We start from the raw sequence: 26,905 nt of genomic DNA, 5'->3' as shown, positions 1-26,905 counted from the left end.
GAGCACGTCCCAAGGCATTTTTTTTTAAAGGAAAGCGTTGTAGGTGAAGAGAGGTAAATATTGCTGAGGAATTATCAGGATGTAACATCTATTTTAATGTTTTTTAATTTCTCACCTAAGAACTTTCAGCCTAAGCGACCCATGCCTTTCGTGCCTCCTTCCCCAGCAATAACAAGGCTGCCTTTAAGGCAGGGGTGTCCAAACTTGGGAACTTTTAAGACTTGTGGACTTCAATTCCCAGAATTCCCTAGCAATTATGGCTGGCTGGGGAATTCTGGGAGTTAAAGTCCACAAGTCTTAAAAGTTCCAAGTTTGGACACCCCTGCTTTAGGGCTAGAGCCGAGTGCCATCCCCATGCACAAAAAGCAAAGCCGCTCAGTTCAAAGGGCAGTTCGGAGTAAAGGAGTAGCAGCAGCAGAATCGGAGAGCTGGAAGGGATCTCGGAGGTCTTCCAGTCCAACACCCCCCCACCCCCCGCACAAGCAGGAGATCCGCGACCGTTCCAGACCAAGGGTTCCCTACTCTCTTCCCTTCATCTCAAAGGTACCCGCAGCGCCGCACACCAAAACCAACCATCCATCGCTGGACACGCCCTCCTCCCACTCAGCCACGCCCCCTTTCCTTTCCCGGCTGCCCAAGCAGCCCAGAGACCCGGACAGGCACTAAACGCTTCAGCCAACGTCACACGCATGCGTAAACTGCACCACGGGTCAATCTCCCCGAGCCCTCCGCCAGGGCGAGCGCCTTGCCAGAAGGGCGGCCTGCTGGGTGGAGGAGGAGGGCGGTGCCGCGCTGTTTGCGCACGCGCAGCGGCCGTTGGGCATCTCCGGCGAGGGCTGCTCCGCGCAGGCGCCGAGCCCGCTCTGCCCCGGCTCGCCTTTCCGTCAGAGGCGGCGTCGCCGTTGCCGCGATGGGCTCGGAGAAGGACTCGGGGTCTCCGCGCCCGGCCTCCCTTCATGCCGCCGCGCCGCCGGCTAAGTGCCCGAAGGGCGGCGGCGGAGGCTCGGGGCCCGGAGGAGGCCGGGGCCGCCGCCGCCGCCGCCTCTTGAGCTTCCAGAGCGTGTTCTCGGCCGCCGCCTCCGCCGCCTCGTCCTCTGGCGCAGGGGTCCGTCGCCGCCACCGCGCCAAAGCCAAGCCGGAGCCGTCGCCCGAGACGGGGCTGGAGGAGCGCGAGGCAGCGTCGGCGTCCGAGGAAGGCCTCCCGCCGCCCGCGCCGCCGCCCGCCTCGCCCACCGGCCCCGCCGCCGCCGCCCTCTCCTGCCCGGTGGAGAGCGAGGACCAGCCCGGGGCGACGGGGCCCGAGGAGGACGGGGGGGCGCCGCCATCGGAGCTGGAGTGCCCGCTGTGCCTGGTGCGGCAGCCGGCGGGAAACGCGCCCCGCCTGCTCTCCTGCCCGCATCGCTCGTGCCGCTCGTGCCTCCGGCAGTACCTGCGCATCGAGATCACCGAGTCGCGCGTCAACATCAGCTGCCCCGAGTGCAGTGAGCGGCTCAACCCGGCGGACATCCGCCTGCTGTTGCGCGACTCGCCCCAGCTGGTGGCCAAGTACGAGGAGTTCATGCTCCGCCGCTGCCTGGCCGCCGACCCGGACTGCCGCTGGTGTCCGGCCCCGGACTGCGGGTGAGGCTACCGCCGGGGCGGGAAGGCTGGGAGCGGGCGGCGGTGGGCTAACCGGTGGGCCGCCTGCAGCAGCCCGTAACTGATGAGCTGCCCGGTCTGGGTCCGCTTCATCTTCTGCTCTGGGGCGTCGCCTGATTTCCAAGCCTAGTAATTGAACTGAAAACTGGGGGTTTCTAAGAAGTTTTATTAGTGTGGCTGCGTTTGTTTTCTCTTTGTGCAAAAAAGTGGTAGCTACTCTTTAAGGGATACACGATTAAGCGCCGTTATTGTTTCTGTGTAGGCGGACAGAAACACTCTAGTAGCTCCTTAAATCCCAGCTCTTTCCTTCTAGCCCTTTAAAGCGCTGGGAGTGGGTGGGTGTTGATATTGCTGCTGCTTCTTTTGCCTGACAGAATTATCATTGAAGTGTGTAGTCATTGCATCCAACATTGACGTGTCAGTGTATGTCTTCTCAGTGGCTTTCCCCAGTATCAGTCACTAAGAGAAGAGATGCTCTATTGTGGGCTCTTTAATGCAGCCTACCTACTTAAAATAGTTACAATTTTGAAAGGGTTCTGTTTACTTGAAAGTTTCATCATTAGATATAAGAAACGTAGTGCTTTATATATAAACCTGGTTTGCCCTTTTTGCTGGTGTTTAATTGGAGGAAAGGTAAATATATCAAGTGACTCTTCAGAGTTGCTGAGATCAACCTAGGTTAGCTGCATGATCGTTCCCGCTAAGTAAGATAAATCCCTAAGAGATCTCATTATGGCAGCTTCCTTCCTTCCAGTGCCTATGATTTAAGTTGTTGAGCGGACTACATGGTAAGTACTGAGACCGTGTACATAGAGATCCCATTAACACACCAGGCGGTGTGGAATAATGTTTTAAGAAGAAAGGTTGGGGAACTGGTGGTAGCTGGTGCCAAGGGATACTGTCTGATCATTATCCCGATATTTTTATCATTTAATCTTGGAGAGCAAAGCCTATCTTAGAGGAATTGATGAACTAGGTCTTCAAGGGGGTATGGATGCTATGTGTGATGGATAAGAATTGGAAGCCTTTTGGGGGGAGAAGGAGATAAGTGAGAATTTCAGTGGACAGATAGGGTAAAGATGCCAAATGATTGTCAGCATGTCCTGTTTGGGGTGAGTTTGATGTTTTTTCCCTGCTTTGCTTTTAACATTAAAAAGGTAAAGGTTCCCCTCACACATATGTGCTAGTAGTTCCCCACTCTAGGGGGCAGTGCTCATCTCAGTTTCAAAGCCGAAGAGCCAGCACTGTTCAAAGACATCTCCATGGTCATGTGGCCGACATGACTATACATCGAGGGTGCATGGAATTTACCTTCCCGCCAAAGGTGGTCGCTATTTTTCTACTTGCATTTTTTACGGACTACTAGGTTGGCAGAAGCTGGGTCAAGTAATGGGAGCTCACTCCGTTACGTGATGCTAGGGATTCGAACTGCCAAACTGCTGACCTTTCTGATCAACAAGCTCAATGTCTTAGCCACTGAGCCACCACATCCTCCTGCTTTTAACATTATGCTTAGTTAATTTTAATTTATCTATGGATTTGGTGTGCCCGTCTTCAAAATGGCTGAATATGAAGCCATTGATTTGCAGCTATTACTGTAGAACAGTGGTTCCCAAACTTGGCAACTTTAAGACTTATGGATTTCAACTCCCAGAATTCTGGGAGTTGAAGTCTACAAGTCTTAAAGTTGCCAAGTTTGGGAACCACTGCTGTAGAAGAAAGGGATCTGAAAGGGAGGACTGTGGACTCTGGTTCTAGGTATCAACCATCCCTCATGCATCCCTTAGTGCTTTCTTGTATAGAATTAGTTTTCAGCAAGCTCTTGATCAATTAGTTTGTTGGTAAAAATGGGTTTTATGAGGATTTTGTTTGAATTCTAGTGAAGAAAGGTATAAAATTGTTGATTTAGAAGTGAAAGAGGACATGATGCTCAGTCAAAAGTGAGAAAGTGCAATTAAATAAATAGAGTCATAATAGAACAAAAGCTGTAAAACTGCTAGCAGACCAGAGTGTGAATCATTGTGATTTGGTCAGTCACAGAGTTGGAGAGTGGGAAATGGCCTACTTTTGGCAAATTGTCAGAATTAAATCAACAAGGAGACTTTTGCTTTCAGTCCTGTTTTCTTTTAAATCAGCCTCCTTAGAGTTTCTCTGATGCAGAATTGAGGAAGTTCTTTGAGCTGTGGTTTCTTCAGGTGTTTCCTTTAAACTATGCAACTTAGTAGAAAGGATGAGGAGTTATTATTGTAATAAATAATAAATTACATTGCTAAATATATTATTAACTTAGATTCTGTAGGTTTCTGTCAAATTTACTCATGTTTTGTGAGCATTATGGTTTAATAGCCAAAATTTACATTGCTTTTGGAAAAGTTTTGATATCTAAATAATTCCAAAGTATTGAAGTTTTTCCTTGTTAAATTCTGTGGAATTTCATAATCACTGTTTCCCGGATGTTCCTGAAATTGATGTTGAAATATCCCCAAACACTGTTTCCTTTATAGAAAATTTGAGGGATTTTATTAAATTCATACTTAATAGTGGTAATAGATTTCATGTTATACTACTGTAAAACAATATTTCTCCTAGTTGCAGGGATGTACTCTGAAGAAATGGCACCTGTTCCTTCATTCAGATGTTTATCTTGCCTTTATTTTTGGTCAAATCAAGGTAGCGTATATACAAAAGTCCCCTATCTCCTCTTTTCCCCACAGCCACCAACTTGGGAAATAGCTGGGGTTGAAAGAGAATGTCAGGCCCAAATCATACCTATACTTCTGCAGTCCAAAATACATGGAGATAGTACTTTTCATATTTTAAGTCAAAGTTTTGGAATAATGTATGGCAGCAATCCTAATATGCCAGTTCCATGAACATGATATGCTGGTTAGCCTGGTGGTGTGTGTGCATATATTTGTACACTTTGAAGAGTAGCCTATGTGTGAAGGTGACAGTACATTGTCATGATCTCTGCTGTCTGAAGTATTAAGGTCTGTTTGTATTGTAGCTGGGTTCCAGAAAATGCATCTGGTTTTCTTCTCTGCTTATATATTTTATACAAAATCTTTGTTCCCAAGTTTCAGAAACTAGTTTCTCTCTGAATTACATTGTAAACATATCCCCAGAAATACACTATGGGGCAAACTGATGGCTTCTGCATTCCATCTTTGCTGTAAGCATCTTCATAAATTGGCAGACTTAGCTATTATGCCTGGGAAGGTAAATTGCAGACCTAATGGCAAGAGTGTGTTTCCATGGCAATGCTGTCTTCTGCTGCACAGTGAGATCTGCATACAAATCTAAAGGAAGGTTTTTCTTTGTGGTCAGCTTGTATTACTGTCTAGTATTTATTGGGCTTTCCTTGCCAGAAATATGGACACTGTTCAGGGCACCAGAATAACATCTGTATTATTGCAGTTAAATGAGAAGAGCAGAATGTGGTGAGCCATAGATTATTCAGAAAGCTTGAAAAAAAATATAAGACTTTGTGAAGGAACACAAATTCAGAAAACAACCTCCACTCCCAGTACATGCAGGGATCCAGGATGGTAATATGCAGAATTCCTTTATCGATCTAGAATGCTAGCTGCTAGCGGGGTGAGAGAATAGAAATTAGATGGGAGAATGGAACGCAAATATGGGTGGGGTGGGGTCTCCTGAATATGCATTTCTTTGCAAAGTTTGAAATTCCTTTATGCCTTCCGATTTCTCTTTAATTTGAGCAGATGCTATTTTGGTTACACATCGGTCAGAAAAAGCGTTCCCCGTTAACATACAGAATTGCTCTTGTATTGCTTTAAGCTAGCAAGCTGGTTGTCTTTCAGTGCTACTGAGAGCTGAATGATCCGTGCCTCCTCACCTTATTCGTATTCTCTTCTTATTCATTATTTAGCTATTCTTAAACAAGACTGTTCTGAACTACTGTATTGTGTGTCCCAATTGGGCATTCTGTTCTAAAACCCCCAGTTCATAAAAAAGAAAAAGAAAACATATTGAGGTCTGCAGTATGGATCTGAAACTGATGTGATAGAGGCACAACTGAAATATGTAATTTGGGCCATGTATGTGTTTAACTGTTGAAATCTTATGGTAATATGGATCATCTGATCACAGGCAAGGTATGAGCAGTTAAATAATTCCTTTTTTATTCCCGAAGAAGCTGGAAAGTATGTCATTTGTATAATACTCTGCCACTATGGTACACGCTGTCCACTGAACTCTGATTCTGAAATGCAAGACTTGTGAGGTAGTCATTGTTCTTCATACCTTAATGGCCTGAGATGACTAGAAGGGGATTAATTCTGTAACAGGGATTCTGGTGATAAGGTTTGGAGTATTTGTGCTGCTGGATAATCAAAATGTCTGTTTGTAGGCAGTACAGAAGCCAATCTGGATTCCAAACAATTGCTTACACATTATAGCTTTCTTTAAATGTTATTTTATTGAGGAATGGGATAGATACATTAAAAAATCAGAATCCTGAATTTAAACAAGGTTTGTAGAAGACACACTGCCAATACTTCCCCCTGTATTTCTAGTGCAGTTTCAAGGATTTCCCTTTTGACTCGGGTAGGAGAAAGGCATTTTATGGTAAAGATCAAGTGTTTTTCTGAAATGTGTTTTCTAATTTTTTAGATCTCTCCTAATGGCTTTCCTAGGGTGTGCAATACCCTAGGAAAGATGCAATATCCAGATATAATTTGGAAGTGTCCCTTGATAAGAAAGCATTCCATTTAATAACTTGCTTTTTGCCCTCATGCTTTACTAGTGCTAAGCTTCTTTGCATATTAGAAATTCTAAGCCGTCCTTCATTGCTGCCTTTCTGCAAGCATCTTGACAGGTCAATATGTGATGCTTAGCTTTAATGATTCTATGGGCAGGTTTCAGTTGCTTGAACTCCTACAGGATATGAGTCATATGAACCCTTGAAATGTTTGGGTTTTTTTGTCTGAGAAACCATAGTATGATCTGAATTACATGAGTGTTAATAATCGGAAGAATGAAGAAGGTGCCACTTGTGAGGTCTTGATCTTCTCGCATGGATGCAGTTATAAATGTATTAGCAGTTCTTCAAATAAGGCACAAAGCATTTTAATCAGCAACTTGATTTAGAATCACAAGTGTATTAATAATCAGTGGAAGTTTATTAAATCTGCATAGTATGTCTCCAGCACTAAGTGGCTGCATTCTGGTTTAGATTTCTGATTACTTTTCAATGTTAATCACATGTTCTGTCCCCCCTTCTCCGCTCGTTAACAGACGACAGGCAAACAAACTTAAAAGGAACTCTCTTTATCAGTTCTCGGCTCAGACTGGCTGCGAGCCCAAAAATAAACAGAAATAAAGTCTCTTTCAAGAAGATAACAGAGTACAAAACAAAAACTCTTACAAAGCAATGCACTTCTCCAAGTGCCTCCTTGAATCAGGGTTACAGAAAGCAAATCACTTCTCCAAGTGCTCTCAAATAAACCACGACCGATGATCAATGAATGTTGAACGAACGAAGGAACGTTGACTCCTGCCACCAGGGCGTGGCACCATCCGTCCTTTTATCACCCGAAGACCCACTAACGAACCCCAGCTGCATTGTTAAACTTGCATCCCGAAAAGACTCACAGAAGACTGCTGCTGAGTCACAACAGTCACATGTAACAGATATTGTGTGATATGGAGAAATTGTTAAGCTGGGATGTGGGGAGGCTGAGAAAAATATGTTTTCGCTAGATAGCTGAGCATGTTAAACCGATAAAGGATGGTCTTCGCTGTCTTTTTTGCTGTGAGAAGCAGTCCCATTTAAAAGGTGTCAGTTGAAGATTAATGCCTTCAGAACAGCGGTCCCCAACCTTTCTGGCACCTACTGGAACTACCCAAAAATTTCCTCTATCGGTTCTCCAGAACTGGTCAGGACCTGCTGAATCCCACCTCTGGTCTGCTTGTTCTCTTGGTTGTCCATGCTATTCTCAGGCGTCTTCTCCAACACCAAAGTTCAGAAGGGTCAATAGGTTTTCCTGACATTTCAAGTAGAATTCATGATGCCTACCGCTATCAGAATGCAACACATGTTCACTATTGAAAGATACATTGAAGAAGTAGCAATGTTTAATTAGGATACATTACTTGATTCTTGAAATGGCTGAGATACTTTTTCTGCCTCATTTTGTTAAAACCAAATTTGGTTTCACTAGTTTGTATAATTTAATGGTACAACTTATTGGGAATAAATTCCACGGTACTGTAGTCTCATAGCAGCTTCTAAAACTAACCAATTTATCAATGTATCAGCTTTTATAGATCCCTCAATTGGAAACGCAATACATGCACACATGCATCCAACTTATAAATATTTTGATAGAAATGTAAACAATGAAGTCAAGCCATAAAATACATAAACATTTTAGCATAAAATGTGCTAAATTGATATTTTAGAAAACCAGTATCTATGTTTCATGAATGCGGTAATATGATTGGTTGAATTAAAGGCAAAATTATATAGCATTCCCTCAATAAATTAAATTTTAAAAGCTCTGTAGAAGGGCTCAACTTAATTTACTTCTAAATAGGCAATAACATCAGAACTAGTCTTGTGTCTTAGAGAAGGTCATTATTGTTCCATATTATGGAAGCAATTACTGAAAAAATATAGCCTCAATTTCCCCAACTTCTTGGTAATGGGAAACTACAAATAATTTTGTTCAAGACGCTCTTATTGATTCAAGTCATATAAAACATTATAGGTTAAAACCAGTATTACTTTAAATGGAATAAAATGTATTGGTAACCAGCATGGAGCCTATAGGACTGGTATAATAAGAGTATGCTTATGGTGCCTAATTCCAGTTAACATATTTACTTGTATCCCATCTTTATTAATTTCACAAAATAACTCAAGGTAGTGAACCTTCATCTTCCTATTTTCTGTATAATAACAACCTTCTGGGGAGAGTTGGATTGAGAGCGAGTGATTGGCCCAAAGTCACCCAGCTGACTTTCATGGCTAAGGCAGAACTAGAACTCATGGTCTCCCACTTTATAGCCTAGTACCCTAACTTCTAGACCAGGGGTGTCCAATCATTGGCCCATGGGTCACATGCAGTCTGGGGCAGCTAGCAATGCAGCCTCACAATAAAATATTTAAATATTTACAATTAAAAATATTTTAAAAGGGAAGTTTGTTATTTATATAAATTAACTATGTTATATATTTTATATATAATATACAATGACAACAATTTGCAGATGATCACTTAAGATTTGCAGATGACGATGTTCTTTTCTCACAAGACCAAGAAGAGCTACAAAGACACAAGAACTGCACAAAGCAGGAGAATCATTTGGTTTAAAAATAAACCTGTAAAAGAGCCAGGTTATGTTTCATAAATTCCCCAAAGAAAGAAAAATGTTTATCTCTGGAGAAGTAGTCATAGTAGACCACTACATATACCTTGGTCTATGGATCTCAGTGGAAGGTGATACAATAAAGAAAATTAAACTGTGTGTTAAATGTGGTTGGCGGGCATTCAGCAAGCTAAGCATAATTTTCAAGAACAACCTGCCTTCCTCTATGCCTGAAGAGAAAGGTTTTTGATCAGTGTGTGCTACCTGCTCTAACATGCCAATGAAACATGGACACTAAAACCTTGCAGTACAAAAGCTACGAGTGGTGCAAAGAGCCATGGAAAGATCCATGCTCAGCATCACAAGACAAGATAGAAAGACATGCACATGGATTAGAAAACAAACCAAAGTACTGTATTTTTCCATGTATAAGATACTATTTTTTTCTTTAAAACATTTACTTGAAAATGGAGGGGCATCTTATACACGAAAGGCTGAGAGAAGGCATGGCCCATCCTGTCCTCCAGTTCTGCTGGTGAGCTTCAACCTTATATGCAGCTCTATCATTCCTCTATATTGTAGTTGTTTCCTGCATCACATTGCCACTCTAGGTTTCATCTCTATTGTTCCTGTGATGCATTTCCTGTTCTTGTATTACTCACTCTAATAAGATGGCTTCGGCACAGTGGTGGCTTGTAGTGTGCTTATTTATTCTACATGAAACATGGGGGTATCCTACCCATGGGGGTGTCTTAAAGACAGGAAAATACGGTATACAATATAATAGAGAGTCAAATAATTGAAATGGAAATGGGCTGGTCACCTAGCAAGAAGAACGGATGGCAGGTGGACCAAGGCAGTCATAAGAATGGATCCCACTTGAGCAAAAGCATCCATGAAAGAGACTTAAAACAAGATGGATTGACAATATCAGCAAGTATTTATTGAGGGCTCAACTGGCAAAAGAAAGCTCAGGACCACAATGGTTGGAAACAGGCAGAAGAGATCTGGTGATAAAAGTGTGAATTATTGTTGCAAGGTCCCCTTAGTCCAGATAGGTCTTCACCTGGTGTACTAACTGGACAAAGCTGGAAAAGCCAGTGTGTCAGCCTCTGCTTTGCTGCTGCTTCGGCTGCCATTGTAACGGGAAGGGGGTGGTGGTATTTGGGAGGGGAATCATGATGTGCTGGAGGAAGATTCTAGACGCTGACCTGACCATCTTACTGCGCATGTGGAGGAAGGGAGTTTCCCGCCAAGGTTAACTGTCCAGCATTCCATCCTGGTGATGTCTTTTGAAGTTATCTCCCACCTGACAGTTGGATGCATTATAATTGGACTATGGACTGGGGTGCCAAGGGGAGGGGATTGAATTATACATGATATTCTTTGCTTTCGCGCCTAATTAACCAGATTCAGCTTAGCTTTGCTACTGTTCATTTATAATTAGTAAAAGTACACTTGATTTCAAACAAATGGAGTTGAGTGGTTTCTTTCCTGATTATTAAATGAAGTCGCAGCTGACACAGTGCCTCCATCTTCCCATCCACAGTTGCTGTGAATCCAGGAACACATGGCTTAGTTTCTCGTGGATAGCATAGAACATAATGGTGATATGCTGTTAGGAGTCCCTCATGATACCTTACCATTGAGCCAATAGATGACCTCTGCAAGGGTTGAAAGTTACTGGGAAGAGAACTTTGGCACTCCATCCACAAGAGGCCATTAAAGAACAGGGGGACTCCTACCATAGGCTTTTTCATTATTCAGACAAATATTCATTATTGCATAGATTATCTCCCAGATACTGCCATCTCCCAGCCTCTGGAGGAACAAGGAGAGACATGGGTTTAAATGTCAGGAACATAGAGATAGTTCTCAAATTACAACCACATTTGTAATTTCTGCTACTGAGTGAGACAGTTGTTAAGTGACTTTTGCCCTATTTTATGACCTTTCTGGTCACTGTTGTTAAGTGAATCACTGCAATCATTAAGTGAATCTGGCTTCCCCATTGACTACGCTTGTCAGAAGATTGCAAAAGGGGATCACATGATCTTGAGATACAGCAACTGTCATAAATATGAACCAGTTGCTAAGTGTCTGAATTTTGATCACATGACTATGGGGATGCTGAAATAGTAAGTATGAAAAATGGTCATAAGTTATTTTTTTCAGTGCCGTTATAACTTCAAAAGGTCACTAAATGAACTGCTTTAAGTCAAGGATTATCTGTACAAGTGTCCATTTCACTTCAGTACAGGCTCCATCCAGCTTATGCCAAAAGTAGCTTACCAAACATGAGCAACTTTATCAGCAAAATACCCTAGAAACGATCGCAAGTTGCTGGATGGGACATCTGGCATTTCTCTACTCAGAAAGGAATTTGCTGTGAAGGCCGGAGAGGGGCGGGAAATTTCATTCAAACCAGGAAGTGTTTTGGCTAGATGTTAGGCCCTCCACATTCAAATGTCTAAACAGCTGGTCTCAAATAAACCCAAGCTCTGACGTATGCAGTTCAGTATGTTGCGGTTGAGATGACCTTAGCTCCCAACATCTTAAATGCAGTAGTTAGTCACTGAGCATCAATAGACAAGGCCACCTGGTTCAGAATCTCAAGGAGAAATTGCCCTGGACGACAGCAGACAGCATGGACAGAATCCCTCGCTTATTCCTACAGCAGGACATCATACCTGGCTGTCTCAAGAATATGAATCCTAGCCATGGGCAAAGTATCTATATAGATCAATGCCATTTACTTCACTCTAGCATTGAAACCCAGGATAGATCTGAGAGGCCTGTATCAACATTCTTGCTGAGCCAGATCTCAGCAGGGTGCCAGGTCTGCCCATCCATCTTTTTAATCAGATTGTGGAGGAATGCCCTCTTATTACAGATGGGTCTTGTGTTTCCCCTTGCCAACCTTAAGCCAAGGTTGCTAGTGTTGGACCTAAGGATAAGGCACTTTTCTCAATTTCATATTGTCTTAACTTCTAAATCAGATTGACCATTGAGGACCAGGCCATCTCTAGTGGCCTTTCTTCTTTTCCTTACTTTCTCAGGGAATATGGTTGTGAGCCCCCTCCCCCCCCCCCCCAGCAGGCCTTGGCATTTAAAAACATCCCCACGTTTCTTAGTAGTATTTTTCTTGTGTCATTCTATGGCTTCATGTTGCTATTCTAATGTTTTATTGCTCAGGGAACATTTTAATATACTGTTGGCTTTTTCAATTTAAAATAATTATATAGTTTGTATTTAAATATAATCAAACTGATCTTTTTATTTTGTTCATTGCTGTAAGTGAACAGACTACAGAAAGGTAGCTTAGATAGGTAACAAATATCAAATAAGATTTTATCAGAGAGGTTTTTCTCAGTGTAGGAAATTGCAAGGGATAATTTTAAAAAGTCATTCTTTTCATAGTTCTTGAGTTTCAACTAGCTGATAGAAAAAATTGGGACTTAAGTATTCATCAATTCTGTATTGGATTACTGTTTAATTTGTTGAAAAGATGCTCAGGGAAACTTAGAAATAACCAGCTGGCAAAATCAGCCACAGGTGAGCGGTGATGTCACCTAGAGACTTAAGAACTGAAGTAGCCTTCCTTTCCTAAATTAAAATCAAGCTATAGAGGCCCCTTTCAAAGACGTACCTTAGAGCACCTGACAGCATCCAAGAAACATTTATTTTCACTCTTCCTTTAGTTCTAGGCATGCAGAGCTCTTTTTAAGCATGTTCCCCGTTACCGTATTTCCTTCCCCGGCTTTCTCCTAGTCTTGCTGTTGTCTGGCAACTGCTGCTCCTCAGGGCTTCACCAAGAAGTGATTTCTCCTGTCCTCCTACAGGCCCCAAACCAAAATCTCTTTCAAATGATTAGCATATTTCTGGCAAAAATATGTTTTAAATTTAAACGCAGTAAGATTCAGGAACAAAAGCTTTTTTCCCCTTTAAGTTGGGAAGGTTAGCAGAATTGTATCCATTGTGCTCACTGCACGTTCTTAGGTGTTTGTATGGGGATTGCTGTCCTGCTAGAGACTTAAGTTTTATTTTTCTCATGCTTAATTTCCCACAGATGCATCCGTTTCTATGTTGAATTCAGAAATGAACTTTCTTTGTTGTGGGAGAATATCTTAAATTCTGGGTCACCTTCCTTTGAGTTAAATAATATCTCCAAAATCCAAGTGAAAACCAACAAAAGTGTGGAAAACTAATGATAGCAGCAGACAATTCCATGTGCAAGGTCATTAGGGTCTCCGAGCTACTATTCTATCAGGGCTAATATTATGAATGAGGTGTGAAATTCCCCAATGGGACCAGCCCACCCCACCAGCACCAGCGGAAGAAGCCTGCTATGGAGCTTCTCTGCTAAGGAATCCCAGCAGGCAGGTTGAAGGAGAGAAGCCTTGTCTGCTCTGGCCCCATCCCTGGGTATCATTTTGCCACCGGAGATGAGAACTGCTGCCAACCTTTTGGTCTTCTGGGCGGGTAATTAAAACTGGGGTTTGCTGGGTGTGTTGGGCCCCCGAGGGGAGCGCTCACCACTGGAGATGGTTGATAGGATAAGAAGACCTTGTCTTAATCTGTGTAGTTTTGATATTTCAATTATTTTTCTACTTATTTTATAATTTGTAAGCTGTCCAGAGTCACCTTAATAGGGGCAAGGGACAGCATAAAAAATTAACAAATAAATAATTAGGGCATTAAGGAAATGAGCGGTACGGCAGTTTTGCTTAAATAAAACATGGGTGGACTAGGCTAGACTATCTTACTGTGGAATTGAGAAATGGACTGTATGGTATATATTTGTTCTATATTGCAGTATGACTTCTCAAGATTCTGCTCTTTCTTAACTGACCGGCACTCTTCTTGCTTCTTAGTTATGCTGTTATTGCCTATGGATGTGCCAGCTGCCCTAAACTGACTTGTGAGAGAGAAGGTTGCCAGACTGAGTTTTGCTATCATTGCAAGCAGATATGGCACCCCAACCAAACCTGCGACATGGCCCGCCAGCAGAGAGCACAGACTCTGCGGGTAAGGACAAAGCACACCTCAGGCCTCAGTTACGGACAAGAGTCTGGTCCAGGTATGTATTTGAGAGCTCCTTGGTCATTGCTCCTGGGAAGATGATCAGAGAGTTGATCCTGATGTAGTCAGACATCTCCAGCAACACTCATGGGCAGGATGTATATGTGCTGTATAATCTTCCAGGCAAGAACTTTCGTGTTCCTGAGCTTTTATTTCCACACTTGTTCTCCTGGTTGACAGTTACGAGCAGGGGCCGAGTCAGATTTCTGAAGGAGATTCCCCTGATATAATGAGAGTGGAAACAAAACCTTTTGTGAAAAAAGTTGCTCATTAATACATATAATTTTTCTTAATGAATGGCACCAAACATGCGATCTTGAATTCCATGGAAGATTTATTAGGTACATTTAAATCAGAGGTGGGTTGCTGCCGGTTCGGCCAAACTGGTAGTGGTGGCGGTGGCGGGAGGCTCCGTCCACCCACCCAGATGCTTCTGCGCATGCACAGAAACTTCTGCGCAGAAGCGTTGCATGAGCGAACCAGCAGTAAACCAGTTAGCAACCCACCACTGATTTAAATAAATACTGGGTTGAAGCTCCCTTTCTTTTTACTTCTCAGTTCGTTATTGTGCTAAAGTGTCTCTGTCTACTTAGAATGCCTCTTACCAGAGCTTTTGAGGAGCACATTAGGATGAATCTGGGCTGTAAGGGTGTTCTAAAAATCCAGATGTTTTAGTTATTACTGGTTTATTAAAGTTATTACTGTTGCATTAAATTGGGCAGGAGGAGCTTCTCTTGATCCATCTATTAGGTGTTGTTATTAGGTGTTGGACTCCGGAACTGGGCCTTTTCTGCTGTGTCTGCCCTCTGGAAAACTCTACTGTCCAAGGTTTGATTGGCCCCAACTCTGCTCACCCTTTGGGAAGCTTGGAAGGCCTGGCTCTTTTCATAGGCATGGGTTCCAGGAGAATAACCAAGTGCATGCTTTTAGAAAGTGATATTTGGGAGCCACTTTGTGTTTGCTAGCTGGAGGTAGATATATATTTTAATATACCTTCCGTTTATATTGTATTTTAATTTCTACTAATATCTTAGGATTATATTGGTGAGATGGGTGACCATTTCATCATCCATCATCATTTTAGCCTTTGCCTATCCACTGCAAGATGAAGGCCTCTTCCGCATGTTTCCAACCTATGCGATCCTGACCTCAATATAAATAAATAGCAGCAATATAATTGTCTGGGTGGATGGAGATTTCCTCCATAATATATTGTATGTACTTCTCCATAATATATTCGATGCATTGGATGCAGCTACAAAGGAGGGGAAATCCACAACAGTCTATTACAGATAGTCCTCGACTTACAATGATAATTGAGCCAAAAACTTCTGTTGCTAAGTGAAACATTTGTTAAGTGAATCTTGCCCCATTTCCTTCCCACAGTTATTGTGAATCACTGCAACTATTAGCCGTTTTATACCAGGCTAAATATACCCCTGTAGCCAAATGCTCTGTTTTCCGTGTGGCAACTTTTATGACCGTGTTTCTACAAGAGGTCGTCTTCTCAGATCTTTCTTAATGAGCACCAGGTGGATGGCTGCTGGGCCCTTCTCTCTTGCAGTCTTGTCAAATATATCAGAACCACCTGAAGGAATAATTTGTTAGACACGGGATAGTCTTCGAATGAGTAAGGCTTGATCCTTGGTACGGTCAAGCTCAGGGTTTTGGGCTTTCAAATGATGCAAGCCCCACTTCCCTGTTCAGAAAGGGGTGGGCCAGAAAAAGTAAAAGGATTCCTCTTCTTCTTTCTTAAAATGAGGCAGCTGATTAAGTTTTGGTTCCTTACTGGAATCTCCTTAATGTGCAGAGTTAAGAAGCTGACTAGTTTTCTTTTCACTTTTGCAGCCGATGACATCAAGCCATGTCCCCGCTGCAGTGCCTACATTATCAAAATGAACGATGGCAGCTGTAATCACATGACCTGTGCTGTATGTGGCTGTGAGTTCTGTTGGCTGTGTATGAAGGAAATCTCTGATTTGCATTACCTCAGGTAATTTGGTTGGAGAGTCTCTTGTTTCGCTAGCTGATATTTGCTTATGCCTTTTTGTTTCCCCAAAACCCACAGCTGTGAAATCACACCATTGGCATTGTTCTATGTACAGCAAAGTGATCCCAAGGGTTGTATTCTTTCATTCAGAAATTAAAACTTTGGGAGACGACAATGCTGGGACGGGGAGCTACTTGGCTCCTCTGAACACTCTTTCAGCCCTTGGGAAAATAGATTTGATAGAACACTTGTAGCCTATGTGTGACTCTGAATACCTGAATTCTCTGTGAAATTTCTTGCAGTCCTTCTGGTTGTACCTTCTGGGGCAAAAAGCCATGGAGCCGTAAGAAGAAGATTTTATGGCAACTGGGAACGTTGATCGGTGCCCCTGTAGGGATTTCTCTGATTGCTGGCATTGCTATCCCAGCCATGGTCATTGGAATCCCTGTTTACGTTGGGAGGAAGGTAAGTGTGAGCAGAGGTACAAGGGGGCATTTTATAAGCCCTACGGAGCGTATCTAATGAAAAGGAACATTGCGGTCAGCTTTTGCCTTGAAGACATAGAGAAGGCTTGATGTTCATGAAAAACGTGCCATATGTAAACTCAACGTCTGGGGCAGGAATGAGCTGTCTGTTAGTTCCATATACATTTAATTAATGATTAAAAAGGGAACATCGCTGCAAGTTTTTGTGATACTATTGTGTGCTACACTGAGCTGCTGTGGCTATAGTGACATTTTGATCCCTTCTGGGTACTTCAACCTTTTTTCTTTTTCCAGAGATATAGTGCATGTGTCTTCGGTTCTTCAGGAGTGTATAAACAGTATCTCTGTACTGATAAACTTTTCCAGGTTTAATTCTTATTTATTATTGATTTTTTTGGTGCACCAGATTCACAGCAGATACGAGGGAAAGAAGACTTCCAAACATAAGAGGAATTTAGCTATCACGGGTGGGGTAACCTTGTCTGTGATCGCATCCCCTGTCATTGCTGCAGTCAGTGTTGGTAAGATAAATTTCTCTTCTCAAGTATGTTTGTGCCTATATTCCTAGTCAGGGCATCTGACTGTTTTTATGGGGCCATCACTGACAATTTCATTAGCCGAGTCAGAGGAACATTCCTGTTGAGCTTTCCCCATTTTTTGATAATTCAGATAGTTTCTGTACAGTTTAACTGGCAGAAATTATAGTGGGATTACACTGGTTGGTAGGGAATACATTTAAAGTGCTACAAAATAGTTTTAGACTAGAATAGAGCTGGAAGGGACCTTGGAGGTCTCCTTCTCCAGCCCCCTGCTCAAGCAGGAGATCCTATACCATTTCAGACAAGTGGCTGTCCACTGTGTCCAGTCTCTTCTTAAAAACCTCCAGTGATGAAGCACCCACAAGAAGTTGAAGGCAAGCTGTTAATTGTCCTCACTCTTAGGAAGTTTCTCCTTAATTCCAGGTTAGTTTTTGATTAGGTTCCAACCATTATTTTGTACAGGATGAGTGCAATTGCTACTGCATTCGCTTGAGGAAAGGAACCAGTATGGATAGGCTCAAGAGTTCTTCTATTGTCAGTTATTTTGGTAAACCCTACTCTTTGCCTTGGAGAACACTCACCTTCTCTTTTGTAAGATTTCAGTAGGAATTCAACCAGGACCACCTTGGCCTCTTCCCCCAAATGCACCGTCTCCTGATTCTGCTCCACCCTTTCTTGATATCTTTCTTTGGGCCTGCTGAGAGTTTTTCCGGTTTCCAGTGCTGCTTTTCATGCCTGCCCTTTGGGGCGAGAGGTCAGAAGCGAGTCACTGCTCTGGTGTGCTGTTCCTGAGCAGGTTCAGTGTCTAGAACAATAGCAATAGCAGTTAGACTTATATACCGCTTCATAGGGCTTTCAGCCCTCTCTAAGCGGTTTACAGAGTCAGCATATCGCCCCCACAGTCTGGGTCCTCATTTCACCCACCTCGAAAGGATGGAAGGCTGAGTCAACCTTGAGCCGGTGAGACCCGTTGAACTGCAGATAACAGTCAGCTGAAGTGGCCTGCAGTACTGCACCCTAACCACTGCGCCACCTCGACTCTTAGAACAGAGCAGGCAACCTCTCCACAGCCAGGGAAACCTATTAGGGCAAAGCAGTGACCTCTCTGAATGGGCAGACCTTGGTGTTGTTGTAATGTAATGGCTGGGGAATGCCTATTAAGCCTAAAAAGAAGCCTAGCTTATTTGACAGAACTGCCAAGAAGCACAAGTGTGTGTTTGTGTGTGTTGTTCAGTGGTTTTGCCTGACGGTGTAATTTCTCGAACAACAAAAGCGGGTTCCGGGACTGCGTACGCTTCATGGCCTGGGGTTGGCTGCTCCTTCTCTGGGCAAACCTGAAGAGCAACCTTGAAAAATGTGACAAGAAGGAATTTTGCCATGTTTCTTCTTTGCCTCAATCAGCCTTCCACTCGAAACTCATTGCAGATTCATTATTTTGTCTTGATTTAATAAATTGTTTTCTGTATGACCAAGGTAGTTTAGAAAGAGGCAATTTATAATTATTTTATATTGTTATAAGATATACAGTGGGGCAAAAAAGTATTTAGTCAGCCACCAGTTGTGCGAGTTCTCCCACTTAAAAAGATGAGAGAGGCCTGTAATTGACATCATAGGTAGACCTCAACTATGAGGGACAAAATGAGAAAAGAAATCCAGACAATCACATTGTCTGATTTGGAAATAATTTTTTTGCAAATTATGGTGGAAAATAAGTATTTGGTCAATATCAAAAGTTCATCTCAATACTTTGTTATATATCCTTTGTTGGCAATGACAGAGGTCAAACATTGTCTGTAAGTCTTCACAAGGTTGGCACACACAGTTGCTGGTATGTTGGCCCATTCCTCCATGCAGATCTCCTCTAGAGCAGTGATGTTTTGTGGCTGTTGCTGGGCAACACGGACTTTCAACTCCCTCCAAAGGTTTTCTATGGGGTTGAGATCTGGAGACTGGTTAGGCCACTCCAGGACCTTGAAATGCTTCTTACGAAGCCACTCCTTCGTTGCCCAGGTGGTGTATTTGGGATCATTGTCATGCTGAAAGACCCAGCCAAGTTTCATCTTCAATGCCCTTGCTGATGGAAGAAGGTTTGCACTCAAAATCTCACGATACATGGCCCCATTCATTCTTTCCTGTATATGGATCAGTCGCCCTGGTCCCTTTGCAGAGAAACAGCCCCAAAGCATGATGTTGCCACCCCCGTGCTTCACAGTAGGTATGGTGTTCTTTGGATGCAATTCAGCATTCTTTCTCCTCCAAACACGACGAGTTTTGTTTCTACCAAACAGTTCTACTTTGCTTTCATCTCACCATATGACATTCTCCCAATCCTCTTCTGGATCATCCAAATGCTCTCTAGCAAACTTCAGATGGGCCCGGACATGTAGTGGCTTAAGCAAGGGGACACATCTGGCACTGCAGGATCTGAGTCCCTGGCAGCTTAGTGTGTTACTGATGGTAGCGTTTGTTACGTTGGTCCCAGCTCTATGCAGGTCATTCACTAGGTCCCCCCGTGTGGTTCTGGGATTTTTGCTCACCGTTCTTGTGATCATTTTGACCCCATGGGGTGAGATCTTGCGTGGAGCCCCAGATCAAGGGAGATTATCAGTGGTCTTGTATGTCTTCCATTTTCTAATTATTGCTCCCACAGTTGATTTCTTCACACCAAGCTGCTTGCCTATTGCAGATTCAGTCTTCCCAGCCTGGTGCAGGTCTACAATTTTGTTTCTGGTGTCCTTCAACAGCTCTTTAGACTTCACCATAGTGGAGTTTGGAGTGTGACTGTTTGAGGTTGTGGACAGGTGTTTTTTATACTACTAACAAGTTCAAACAGGTGCCATTAATACAGGTAATGAGTGGGGGACAGAGGAGCCTCTTGAAGAAGTTACAGGTCTGTGAGAGCCAGAAATCTTGCTTGTTTGTAGGTGACCAAATACTTATTTTCCACCATAATTTGCAAAAAAAATCTTTCCAAATCAGACAATGTGATTGTCTGGATTTGTTTTCTCATTTTGTCTCTCATAGTTGAGGTCTACCTATGATGTCAATTACAGGCTCTCTCATCTTTTTAAGTGGGAGAACTTGCACAATTGGCTGACTAAATACTTTTTTGCCCCACTGTAGATTAAAGTTATATTTTAAAGCTCAGTTTCTCTTTCAATTTGAACTTACGTGAACAAGGAAGTGGATAGAATTAAACCAGCCTCACTGATTTAATGTGCTGATTAAACTATAGGAAGAAGAAGTGGCAGCTTTTGAACCTAGGTCATTCAATCTAAAAACATAATACAAAAGTGAATTATTATTTTTTTGGCACATCTATGGTCAAAAGAGAAAGTCTAGTTGCCAGAACCAGACATCCATCAGAAGTCTGAAGTTGGTACCAGCGATAAACAGTTCATACCGTTGGAAGCAGCGGAGTCATTGCTGCTTGGAAGGCAGTTTTTTATTTTTGCCATGTGACACTTCACCCCCACCAGGCAGGTTTGTCAATCTGTGAAAACTAATCAACAGCTGGTGCCGTTTCTGTGGCTGGGAGCTCAAGGCTTCCCCACAACTAATTCCAGATTAGGGAATATCTCTCGGGAAATGTTTAGCTGCCCCCATGCTCTCTTCTTGCAGGAGCCAATGGAGACCCATTCCCCTTGGCATTTAGGAAGTAGCCAAGGGTTCTGGTTAGTTGGCATACCTGACTTTTAAAGTAAATTTTGTTAATATTTTATTTTGTTTTTTTTAGTTGTTTTGTTTGTTTAAAAATAATATGATAAAAGTTACTTAATGAAATATTTTTTCTAAACGGTAACGATAGCATTAATAGTTTCAGAATTAAAACACAGTATTTGTTTTAGAAGTGACAGATTCTGCCTACCTTAAAATTGCAACTAGATTTCTTCTAGTAAAAATTTCGTTAAGAATCAATATAATTTATGCAGACATGGTATTGGCACAGGGATGATTCTTGATGGGACTGATGCACACTTCTTGTGTATCTGGGCTAATGGTAGTATGAAGCCACCTGGCACTATCCCGACTGCATGCCTAGCATATAGTTGCCATTTGTGGGTTGAGTGGTTAGCTTGCTGTCCAAATGCAGGAGGCTCCATAAATAAGCCTTATAAGGGGATTTTTTGAGTATAGAGAAAATACGGAGGCCTTATGCTGCAAAAGGGACCCAGTTTTGATCCAGTGTTTGAAACATGATATGTCCTGCATTTATTTGTTGGCTCTGATTTTTTTTCTCGTTGGAGTCACGCTTCTTAGTAAGTGAGGATACACTGCACTTAGGCCTTGGTGTTCTTAGACACACGAAGCCTTGGTCTTTAGGCTCTGAAATTTGATCCAAATAATTCTTTTCATGTGCTTTGGACAGCCAAGATCTGTGATCCCATTTAACATCCTTTTTTTGTTGCTGTTGTTCAAGAGTAGCCTATCATAAACAAGGTTATACTTTAAGAGTCTTTACTGCATTCTCCTTAACTGTTTTTTTTTTATTTAAAAAAACTCTCCTGTCATTATCACATAATGGAATGTGTTTTCTGAAATTCAATTTTTTATCAATTGAGATTTCACCTATCTGCAAACAGCCAATGCCCCCCCCCCCCCCCCCAAAGGATAGTAACATCTATCATGCTTCTCACTTCCAAGGCAATCCGGTCTCCAGGCGTAAATACTGAGGAATGTCTTATTGGAGGCTTTCTTGTTTAACTTGGTCTTCCAAGGCAGCGTTCCCCAACATTTCCAGTTTGGCAGCCCAGCCCGGGGTAGAGGGTGGGGGAAGATTTTGTGTAAGGAGGCGCGCTCACCCACCACTTGCAAGAGTGCGGCTGTGCGTGTACCCGTGCCAGCCTGCCACTCACACGCCCCAGTTGAGAATAGGCTCGGCTTATAGGTTGGGGGGCCCAGTTCTAAGGCTTTGGGGATGCAAGAAGCCTCATGTTCCAAGCCTACCACTACTAATCAGCCATTTGGAGTACCACCTTTAGACAAATGAAAGGAACAGGGGACTGAGACATTATTGCTGTTTGTCAAGTAGCCATGCAGTGCAGGTATTCCACCCCATTGGAACTTTCCCACCATTGGTATTCATGGTCCAGTTATGGTCGCATCTCTACTGGCAAAAAACTCAAGGACCTTCGGCCTTTAAGACAGCCTGGCGATATTCTGTGCAGGAAAGCAGAGACGGACACACATTTACCAGCCAAAAACCGCTCTCTCATATAAGATAGCAAGATAGTGTATAAGGTAGTACTTGCACCTTCAGGGCAAGGCACTTGTAACATTACAGATTGGATTGCAGTCTACCTGAATACCCTCTATGGACAATTGGTAACAACTGCTGAGATGCACTACTTTGGATTGAAAAGCCTTTTCTTTCCTGTAGGATTCTTGCTGTTTATTGATATGCAGCCTTTGTCCCTAGGTATTGGTGTCCCTATCATGTTGGCCTATGTGTATGGAGTAGTCCCCATTTCTTTGTGCCGAGGAGGAGGTTGTGGTGTCAGCACAGCCAATGGAAAAGGGGTTAAAATTGAGTTTGATGAAGATGATGGTCCAATTACAGGTAAAGAAGTAGCCCACTCTGGTCATAATCTTGGAGGCGGGGGACACTTGGGAACAAGGAGAGCAGTACTGGAGAGTTCTATGAGCAGCTTTGGATGGGTGAGGTCATTCTTACACAATACATTTGTAGAGAGTTCTTACTATGCAGGTAAAGCATCTTCTACATTTTCTAACTCTTCCACAAAAATATTTCTAAATTGCCCAGTTACAGCTCTCCAGTACTTCTTTATTTACTTGATTTATATAACCACCCATCTCACTTTTATGTGACACTACGTGGCTTTACAATAAAACAAAGAAAACAACACCAAAATAAAAACACACAGCAGCTGGGCCCAATCTAATCCATCATCCACAGAGGCAGGAAACAGGCTTTTAACACCACCCCCACCCCAGGCCCCAGCCTCAAGGACAAAGCCAGTATTTTACTTCTTGGGGTGTAATTCCAGCCGGTTCCTCTTTTAAAATAAGGGGGCTTCTGCCTCACTGCCTTCGTTTTTGTGCTGCTTCACCACCTTCTTCTTGCTTAGTGGCAGATGCTTGGAGGGCACTCAAGAACCCCAGCATTGGCGAGAGCAGCATTGAAGGGCTGACGAGTGTTTTGAGCACCAGTGGAAGCCCCACCGATGGGCTCAGTGTCATGCAGGGCAATTACAGTGAAACAGCCAGCTTTGCTGCACTCTCCGGAGGCACTCTAAGTGGTGGAGTCCTTTTAGGAGGGAAAGGAAAATACAGCAGGTAAAAATATTCATGCTTGCTGAAGTGTGTGTGTGTGGGGGGGGCATGTACGTGTTGCAGGAGCATGGAATCTGGGACCTCACATAGGTGGCAAATATGACTTTGATTCTGTTGTAAACTTTTGCAGTTTACCCTTAAATTGGTTCAGGGGTGAGAGAGCTGGTCCTGAGCCCAATGTTTATGACCATTTTTTCTCTGCTCCCCAAGTGAAATGCAGACTGCTGGGGAGAGGGGGAGTGGACAGTGCTTCTTAGGATGAGAGACACAAAGACAAAGTTCATCCAAATGGATAATGTGACATTCAGGTTTTGTGGATGTCTCCACTCGTGGTTTTCATGTGATCAGAAGCACATTCTACCTCCGTTAGGTGGGTTTAAGGAGACATCCTTACGCCACTTTCCTTCTCTTGGTCAGGCTTGAAGTGCAGGCCGATGTGCAGAAAGAGATCTTTCCAAAGGATTCGGTCAGCCTCGGAGCCATCAGTGACAATGCGAGCACCCGAGCCATGGCAGGCTCCATCATCAGTTCCTACAATCCCCAGGACAGGTGAGCCAATCTGGGGAGGTAAAGTCTATCCTCTTTAGAGAGAGCTCTTCTATAACTTGGTTTTGTCAAAAAGGCATACTTGTTTTTGCTATGTTTGGCTAAAGCAAATGCTGATTCTAAGGTCTGTGTTTTGAAGATTCCTAAATCCTGCAAGTCAGTTAAAATTGGAGAAAGTTCCTAAAACTCTGTGATGGTTCATATGCTGATATATATTTCATCACCCTGTCCTTTAGTTTAGTTTAGTTTAATGTCATTGCACATCATACAATGGAATTAAATACCATTTTCAGGGTACATTATAATTATAAAAATAAAAACACAAACACACATTCTTCACATTCTATACAATTGAAATTGAAAACCCTGATATTGCATTAATATTGCACTATACAGTAGAATTCAATATGGTTACTACTCTGGGACAGAAGCTGTTTTTCAGCCTATTTGTCCTTGTTTTTATTATCCTGTACCGTCTGCTAGACCAGTGTTTTTCAACCTTTTTTGTGCAAAGGCACACTTTTTTCATGAAAAAAATCACGAGGCACACCACCATTAGAAAATGTTAAAAATTTTTAACTCTGTGCCTATATTGACTATATATAAAGTAATTTTCCCACGGCACACCTTACACTATGTCACGGCACACTAGTGTGCCACGGCACAGTGGTTGAAAAACACTGTGCTAGACGGTAAAAGTTCAAAAAAAGGGTGTCCAGGATGAGATGGATCTTTAAGAATGTTTTGAACTTTCTTAAGGCAGCTGGAGCTATAAAGCTCTCCCAAAGAGGGGAGATGGCAGCCAATGATCCTCTGGGCAATAATGTTGACCCTCTGGAGCGCTGTCCTATCTGCTACTGTGCAATTGGCAAACCAGACACAAGTGCACAGTAAGTTAAAATATTCTCTATGGTGCAACGGTAGAAGGTCACCAGCAGTTTTCCACTCAGTTGCTGTTTCCTGAGAAATCTCAGGTAGCATTATCTCTGCTGGGCCCTTTTGACCAGGGCTGCAATGTAAGCGCCTCAGGCCAGGTCCCCTTTTATGACAACACCCAGAAACCTAAAACTGGCCACTTGCTCCACTCGGTCTCCATTGATAAGCAAGGGCTGGATGTCTGATCTATTCCTTCTGTAGTCCACTAGAAGCTCCTTGGTCTTATTGGTGTTAAGGACCAAGTTATTGTTCCATGAAAGCAACTGGTCAACCGCATCTCAGTAGGCAAACTCACCCCCCCCCAGAGGAGTCCCACCACTGAGTACTATCTGCAAATTTAGTAACAGCATTACTAGTGTAAGTGCACATAAAGAGTATAGAGTAAGGGACTCAACACACAACCCTGTAACAGTGTTAAGAATAAGAACTGAAGAGATACAATTACCTAATCTGACCCTCTGAGAGCAGCCAGACAGGAAATCCATAATCCAAAGGCAGATTGAATAGGAAAGTCCAAGATCCATAAGTTTAGACACTAGTCTATGTGAAATGTGTGTTAAATGCAGAGCTAAAATCTTTCTGCAAAACCTTATGAGAAATAGCTTAACTTGAATGAGCCATTCAGCTGCAAGACTTCCTGTAGTAGGAAGGGCTGTGCATAGGGGAGAAGGGAACTCTGCATGGGGTGCTTCTCCCTCACCATTGTATGGTGACCAGCCTTCAAAGTGTGGAATACGCAGAGCAGCCAATAACTCCAGCCTGGTACAAAAGGGAGGGATTTGGTTTGAGGCCTCAGCTGGTGTTTGTGGGTAGCAGATAAAAGGTTGGTGATGACATGTTTGCTCCCCAAACAGAGGATAGAAAGAGCTGCCCTCTCTTTGAAAGCTACAGTGCCAGGGCGAAAGGGAATCCACCAGGCGTGTTCCTGCTAAATTAGGTTTCCATGCCCTGGGAGGCTTTGATAGAGGGAAGCAGTTGATGTGCACTGCTCCCTAACACATTTTATGGAGGGGCACACTCACTTTTGCCCACTTCCTGCCTCTCATCACATTAGCATTTGTGTCCCAGGATAAGACAAGTTCATTGTGGTAACATGGAGCTTCACACGGTGCACTTTTCCCACAGAGAGTGCAATAACATGGAAATCCAGGTGGACATAGAGACCAAGCCCAGCCATTATCAGCTTGTTAGTGGAAGCAGCACCGAGGATTCCCTCCATGTCCCGACCCAAATGGCAGAAAATGAGGAGGAGGAAGAGGAGCAATTATGCAACCACCAAAGCTGTGAGCAGAAGGACTGTGTGGCCAGCAAAACCTGGGATATCACTCTGGCACAGCCTGAGAGCATCCGCAGTGATCTGGAGAGCTCGGACAGCCAATCTGATGATGTGCCCGACATCACCCTGGATGAATGTGATTCCCCCTTTCCCCAGACTGCTGCCTGCCTCCACCCCCCCAGTGCCAGAGGGGCTGGGAGCCCAAGTGCCCGCATTGGCCACTGTGCCCAAGCAGACGGACACCGGCCAGAGGAGAGAACACTGGAGTGCCTTGAGGCCCGAGGGTGAAGCCCCTCCCCCCCCTAAGCTTTTGCTCCTGGTTCCCCAGGTGACTGCCCTGATCCGGACTCTGGGTACATGGCTTTTCTTACCTGAGGATAAAATCTCAGTTTTCTTTTCTTATTTATTGATTTAAGCGCTTGGTGATGCTCAGTGAGTTCTGTAAGAGTGTACATAAATGTGTGCGTGTATATCGTATGTTTGCCAAACACACCTAAAGAATGCCTTTAATAAATATTCCTGTTCCATTCTCATTGGATCCTGTTTGCCCAGTGAATCTGTCTGGATTTTCCCACAGGCCCTTCTCTCCTCCTGAAGCTCATTCCTTGAACCCCCACCCTCACCCCTGCAAGGCCGGGTTGCCCTCTGGCCAGCACTGCTGCTTGGGAGCCTGAGCAGGCAGGCAGACTTCCTGGAAGGCTTGGAGTCAGAGCATGTGCATTTGCTGCCCCCTAGAGGATTTTGCTCCTTGGGGTCAGATGCCTTCTTTGGACAGGGATCCAAC

The 26,905-nt window shown here is 43.4% G+C and overlaps 1 protein-coding gene across 1 annotated transcript; it reads left to right on the top strand.

Moving 5' to 3' along the window:
• The first annotated feature begins 839 nt into the window (after positions 1 to 839).
• On the top strand, positions 840 to 26,659 carry RNF19B (ring finger protein 19B). The gene is made up of 9 exons (XM_014075856.2): positions 840 to 1,620; positions 13,848 to 14,053; positions 15,904 to 16,048; positions 16,348 to 16,510; positions 16,937 to 17,051; positions 22,489 to 22,629; positions 23,159 to 23,366; positions 23,781 to 23,912; positions 25,971 to 26,659. Exons 1-9 carry the CDS (start codon positions 911 to 913, stop codon positions 26,407 to 26,409), a joined length of 2,259 nt encoding a protein of 752 aa, XP_013931331.2. The 5' UTR covers positions 840 to 910; the 3' UTR covers positions 26,410 to 26,659.
• Positions 26,660 to 26,905: the final 246 nt, after the last annotated feature.

The sequence above is a fragment of the Thamnophis sirtalis genome, unplaced genomic scaffold, assembly GCF_051295495.1.
Source record: "Thamnophis sirtalis isolate CommonGarterSnake01/CBP01778 unplaced genomic scaffold, rThaSir2_p1.2 scaffold_13, whole genome shotgun sequence".
NCBI lineage: Eukaryota > Metazoa > Chordata > Lepidosauria > Squamata > Natricidae > Thamnophis > Thamnophis sirtalis.
This window is presented reverse-complemented; position numbering and strand designations above follow the sequence as displayed.

Coding starts and splice junctions, on each gene's coding strand:
- RNF19B (XM_014075856.2), top strand. CDS start 911: ATGGGCTCGGAGAAGGACTCGGGGTCTCCGCGCCCGGCCTCCCTTCAT. Junction 1,621..13,847: donor TGTCCGGCCCCGGACTGCGG/GTGAGGCTACCG, acceptor CTTGCTTCTTAG/TTATGCTGTTATTGCCTATG. Junction 17,052..22,488: donor CATTGCTGCAGTCAGTGTTG/GTAAGATAAATT, acceptor CTTTGTCCCTAG/GTATTGGTGTCCCTATCATG.